This window comes from Alligator sinensis, unplaced genomic scaffold (assembly GCF_000455745.1).
Source record: "Alligator sinensis unplaced genomic scaffold, ASM45574v1 scaffold735_1, whole genome shotgun sequence".
Lineage (NCBI taxonomy): Eukaryota > Metazoa > Chordata > Crocodylia > Alligatoridae > Alligator > Alligator sinensis.
Window position 1 is genome coordinate 717121 of NW_005842639.1, and position 6063 is coordinate 723183.

General features: G+C 45.9%; 1 protein-coding gene across 3 annotated transcripts in view; it reads left to right on the plus strand.

Annotated features, from left to right (window-relative positions):
• VPS45 (vacuolar protein sorting 45 homolog) overlaps nucleotides 1-6063 on the plus strand; it is a 49394-nt gene that overhangs the window by 31626 nt on the left and 11705 nt on the right. The window contains exons 14-15 of one of the 3 annotated variants that reach the window (XM_025215282.1): nucleotides 2745-2876; nucleotides 3428-3574. In XM_025215282.1, the coding sequence (XP_025071067.1) occupies nucleotides 2745-2876; nucleotides 3428-3574 (279 nt within the window). Of the gene's footprint in view, nucleotides 1-2744; nucleotides 2877-3427; nucleotides 3594-6063 lie in introns of those variants that run through there. The other 2 variants (XM_025215283.1, XM_006033502.3) reach the window with 2 other exon arrangements.

The window sequence follows — 6063 nt, forward strand, 5'->3', positions numbered from 1 at the left end:
CAGGAATGGATGCAACTGGTAAAGGAACTATTTCCCTGTCCCAAAATGATTATTTTGTTACCCTGCTGCTTTACTGATCTGGTTCATACTGCTGAAGTTTAAAGACCTAATGAACTGACTGGAGTTTTTGGGGATGCAACCTTTCTGGTCCCCTTATCACATATATAACCTTCTTCCTTGAAGCAAACTGGGACACAGACTATTTGGTGCCTATCTCACATGCATGGCAGCAGAGGTGAAATCTTCAAAACAGCAGGTGATGGTTGATTAGCTTCTTCTCTGGCCCCTTCCATCCCCAAAAGACTTGAGCAGCTTTGCATTTAGTTTTGAAAAAGGCATACCCAACCCAGCTCAAGCTGTGGAAAAGCAGTCTCCTGTCCTCTGGGTCTGACTCAGTGACTTGTGTTCTTGCTAGTGTTCAAGAGCTCCATTGTCTGCCTGGGAGAAACATTTTGAACCTGCACAATATGACTCTGCAGCTGCTATATATAACCTGCTTATCTTGAGTCTGCAGTGCAGAAGAATTCACAGCCTGTTCCTTTTTTAAGGGACAGTGCAGTTCCTTGGAAAGAGCATTATATGGAGCCCTGACTCTTTGGGAATGTTGCAGGTGCTGAGCTGCTAAAATTCAGATGGCTTTCCTGCCTGCCTTTAAAAGTTCCTGGTTGGAAAGGTCTAGGTCATCTTCAGGGTAAAAGTACCACAGTGGTCAGAGTGCAAGCATGGAATATCTTGGCTTGCACATTCTTGTACTGCGGGCGTTTCTACACAGGGTTCTGCTCTGATTAACGACCTTGGCCTTTGTAGGAAACCATGCAGCAGGCTGCAAGCTAGGAATCTTAAGAACAGGTACCAGCTATGCCAAAGAACGGGAGGAAGAAATTTTATATAGTGACTGTAAAAGAAACCTGTGCAATGGGAAGGGACTTCTCTGCTTTAATTAGTAATAATTAATACTACAGGCTGCACTTTTCCAAGTGGCCTGTGATACTAGGTGTCAAAACTTCTAAGCACCTAGGACCTGATCTTCTTAGGTGCCAAGAACCCAGAGCTTCCAAGCATCTTTAAATACTGGCCTTGCATGCCAGGAAATCCGGGCATCTAATTATGGAGGATGCCTCTGGAAGTTGAGCCTTCAGTTGCTTAGAAGCTGTAAGTCTGTGTGTATTGTCTTGTCTTGGCAGACAAGGTTCCTTGGGTGAATTTGATATCTTTTATTAGACCAACTGAAATAGCTGGAGAATATTTATTAAGCAAGCTTTCGGGTTCAAAAACCCTTCGTCAGGCTAAGGAAGTTTCAGCAGTTGTCTTGTCTTGAACATTTATGGCAAGAAAATGCCATCTGGCTGATGTACCTTCATTGGGTCTGGTGCTAAACAAAGGGGTATGTCTAATCCGCATTTGGATGAGGTCCCTTTTTAAAAAAAGAAAAAGAAAAACATTGCTGCAAGAAGACCTTTTGGTGGTTTAGTAGGAAGAGCCCAACCTTCTCAGCCAGCATCCTATTCCTGAACTAGTGGCCACTGTTCTTTTGGTGGGGCTTCTGGTCAACCTGTGAAACAGAGGTGCTGACCCTGTGAAGTGGCTTATGTTGTGGTCCCATCTCTTGACATTAGCCTTCTGTTCTGATACCACCAGTATCTCTTGTGCTGAGCAATAACAGGGCCAGGGCCTTGCAGATCTCCTTCCCAACAGGGATGGAGAGTACACGTGTTCAGAGCAGTCATCCTTGTCCCTTGGTCTGTTTGCTTTGCTGGTGATTAGGAGCTTGTGCAGACAGAACAGCTGAATGCCTGCTGTTCTGATCACTGCAACAAGCAGCTCTTGTCTAATATAGTACCTGGCTGCAGGACAGAGATTAGACTTAAAGGGGAAAAGAGAACACAACACAGAGTAACTGTGCCAAGACCTAGCTGCCCTTCGGACTGAAATGATTTGACTTGAGCAATGAGAGTCATCCCAGAATGATACATCACCTTCTGCTGTGAAATCTCTGACAGCAATTCCAAACTTCCTGGACTTTTAATGTTTAATGTGACAGCAAAGCTGGGTTGTAAGCCACGACCAAATTCTTGTGCTTCTAAGTGATTTATCGAGTGAGAAACGAAGAGGAGGATCAAGGTGCAGGTTTTGAGAAAGCAAAAATAGACTGTGCCATGTGTCTGCATGTGGAGCGATGAAGGCATCCCCTATGCTATTTCCTTGCAAAAGCCTGAACTTCAAGGGTGGTTTGGGACCCTTGGGATCTCAGAGATTAAAAAAAAAAAAAGTATATAATTGCCGCTGTTCAGGAATCAGACAGAGAAACTGCTGCTGATCCTTGCCATTCAAGCCAAGCAAGCCCAAGAGGTCTGAAGTGCCACTGCTGTCCTAGTTTGACTCCTAGACTGATCTTAATTTAACAGTCCCAGCAGCATTGTGATCATGCTTTAAACGTTGGCGGATGTGTCATGGTGGATCTGTGTTGTACAGGCAGGGTGTGGGTGTTGTTGAGGAGGTGTATGGAGCTTTTTAAGCACCGTTGGCATGCTGTGTAAATGTTTAGCAGGTACAGCATTCAAATGCCACGTAATGGGTCACTGCATCACTGTTGGTCTGTGTCCTTGGACTCTGAAGGAATCGGCAGTGGGGAAAATCTGTTGGAGCATTGACTCTGCCCTAGGTTGGCACAGGATTTACCCCTGTGCTATGTTCTCCACTGCTTTGTCCCATCCAATTTCAACAGCTCTCTCTCTTCATTGCAGGCCTCAAGATATTATTGTGTTTGTAATTGGAGGAGCAACCTATGAAGAAGCCTTAACTGTCTACAACCTCAACCGCACCAATCCGGGCGTCCGCATTGTGCTGGGTGGGACCACAGTCCACAACACAAAAAGGTAATGGCACGAATCCTGAGCTGAGATCCTGCATATTGCCCAAATTGGAATGTGAGCCCTGGCCCGTAACACAAGAGAATTCCTGCTCACAGAGCAGCATTGAGCTGTCAGATAAACAGGCTAATCTGCTTTCCTCAGCAAGCCACTCTGTGGCCCTAAATGCCTTGCTGGCTCTGAGAGATTTTTAGGGACTTGAAAGGAGCAGATAAGAGTTCTGGGTAACAAATGATGGACTTGGCTTCTCCTGATGTCAGTTCAGTGCATGCTGTAATGTTGGGGGGAAGGCAGAGAAATGCCTGAGTGGGCTCTCAGTGACTCCTGATTTACGTCAGTGGAGTTATGCTGGTGTGACTGAGATCGGAATCTGTCTCTGGCAAGCGGGGTGTCACTTTTGGATATTGCCTGTTGTCTTCCCATTGCCCTCCAAAGAAGGGAGCTTTCACTGACAAGCACCCGTATCTTCTCTCTTGAGAGGAACCATTCATGGGTTTGATCCTGCAAGAAACGGAGTGCTTCTTGAGTGCTGAACATCCTAATTCTGTTTCCCTCAGTTGCTTCCTCTCATCTGCTGGCTTTAACAGAATGGGAGGGATTTTGCCCAGGTCAGTGCTGATGGCATTCTGTTTTCCCAGCAAGAAGCTGAATGATCTGATCCTAAAACACTCCATTTCTACATGTACATGTTCTCCATTTCTCCAGTAAGCAACAGGACCAGAGCAACATGATCAGCTTAGAAAATTTTCTAAGATCATTTTCCAAACGTGAGCACTTGCTCACATGCCTGAGTGGTGATCTGATCGTCCAAGGGCAAGATTTGCCTTTGCTAGTAAGTTGGGAATTAGACCATATGTTGGTGCTACCTCCTGTCATGGAGGAGGGGGGCCTGAGCGGGACTACATACTTCTTTCCCACGCCAGCTGCTAACCAAGCAGAGATCCAAGAATTCTTACAATTCTTCCCCTGCTCCTCTCCAAATATTCCATTCTGTCCCCTTTCATAGTCAAGTTGCCTAGGCCAGTCACTGTTCAGTTGTTTGGGAGCAGAGGGTAAAGTTAAAAGGGGTATGACAGGTGACCTGTCCTCCCCCCATGCTGCATCAGGAAATGTGAAATCTAAACTGTGGAAGGGTCCTTTGAGTTGTCCAGCAGCTGCTTTGGGCTTAAAGGGAACCACTCTACTCAAGATGGGGGCAGATTTCAACCCCCACCCCTGTTATATAAATACAAAAACATACATCCACGCAACACCAAAGCAAAATTCCAGTTAAACACTGGGGCTGAGATAATTTGATGCTGCCTGAGGGACTTGGGTGTGTGTTTTGTTGTGTAAAAATTAATGGAAGTTGGGTGCCCAAGTCCCTTAGATGGTTCTAAAAAATCTCTGCCTCCAGTATTTAGGAAATGCAAAACTTTACCTTCTGATAGAGACCTTCACTGACCTCTGTTACATGCTGAAAAAGGCCTGCACCCTACTCTTGAGGCCGGCCAGCCAGCCAGCCACCTTGCAAGATTAAATGTGTTTAAACCAGCTTCTTGGGTCCACTCCTATGTTCCAGTCTTCTTTGGCTGTGCTGCTAGGAGGACCTAAGCAGGCTCTCATATCCCTGCATTGTAGTGCGGCAAGGATCAGGGTGTTCGCATTCCCTAAAAAGACAAGTGACATCAAAGTGTGGGGTGGGACATGTTTGAACACATGCAGCCTATTATCTGCGCACACTGGCTGTGGCCCTGGCTTGATAAACTTAAAGTAAGTGCCTGGTTTTAACATGCTGAGCTCTCGAGTGGCTGACTTATGGCAGAGCCAGGTTCAGGGTTTTTGGTTGGTTAGTTGGTTTCGCTTTGATTTCAATGCCTCCAGTTCACACAACTCTAAGAGTGTGAGCACACATGTAAGTACATGCTGTGTAATCAGGAGAGACTTCATAATGCCATGTCTGTATAAAACCACTGCTACTGGGCTCTTTCAGTTCCTAAGAGCTGGGTGCAAGTGTCTTGTGGATGTAGCTATAAAAACAGCTTGGGTTTTAGGCATGTAATGTATTGCTATTGTAACAATCCATGCTGTCGCTGAAATAATTTAATTTCTGTATCTCCACCCTTTATTCTCCCTCTTGTAAGGCATCTTTAGTTTGTACAGCTGTTGGCACAGTAAGAATACATTATCTTCTTTGAAAGGTTTAGAGGGATGATCCTGCCTAGAGCAGGGGATTGGACTAGGTGACATCCTGGGGGCCCTGCCGGCCTTACTTTCCTATGCTTCTACAAAGATCTGGTGGCTTTCATCTGCCCAACGTACTCTTTCACCTTTCTGCAGTATCTGTGCCAATGTCCTGTTTTTCTTTTGGGTTGATATCTAACAGTTGGAAAGCCTTTGAGCCAAACACCCAGAAGCAAATGATTCTCTTGAACAGGTTTACAAAGACACATCTGTGTCAACACGTGTTAAATCCCACCTGAATTATCCAGCTTTCTCCTCCTTCCCCCTTCTCCAGTAGTCTTTGAGCTTAACTGCATTTAAGGCCCAGTGGTAGTAACTGGAACAAGAGCGTTCAGCAGTTTACTCACTGCTGCTTGACTGATAACTAACCCAGCAGCTCCCATTTTCTTGTCACCTTAAAAAGATACACTGGGCCTTAAAGAAATGTTGCTTTGGTGAACACATCTGGCTTTGCTGCTTATGAATACTTGAAAACCAGTCTCCTGTTCCTCCTCCTTAGTGTAACTCCCAGCAGGCACTGGAGAATGCAGTGCCTGAGCTAGGTTCCTGAGCTGGGGTAAGCACCCATTGGAAATCATAGAGCCTGATGCAGAGAGGCTGCCAAGCACCTGCTGATGGCTTGTGATCCATTTTGGTGCATGGCAACTTCCTGTGCAATTGGAAGCCCTCCAGTGGGAGGGTTATTAATCAATGATCTTTAGAGATGCTGGAAGCAGAAAGCAAACCTTGATAACCAGTCAGAAGACAAAGTAAAGCTTGGGCCCTAAATATCTCTAATCTGGGAAATGAGCCCAAGGCTTGTAAAACAGTCTCAGCTGTGGCCTGTTTTCTCTTCCAGCCACACTAATGTTCTAGTTAGCACAATACCAGTACTTTGCACTTCTATATTCCCTTCTGTCCAAGCACTTCGGCGTTCCCAACAGCAGGCCTGTGACTTTCTTCTCTCCCCCCCCCCCCCCCCCCCCCCCCC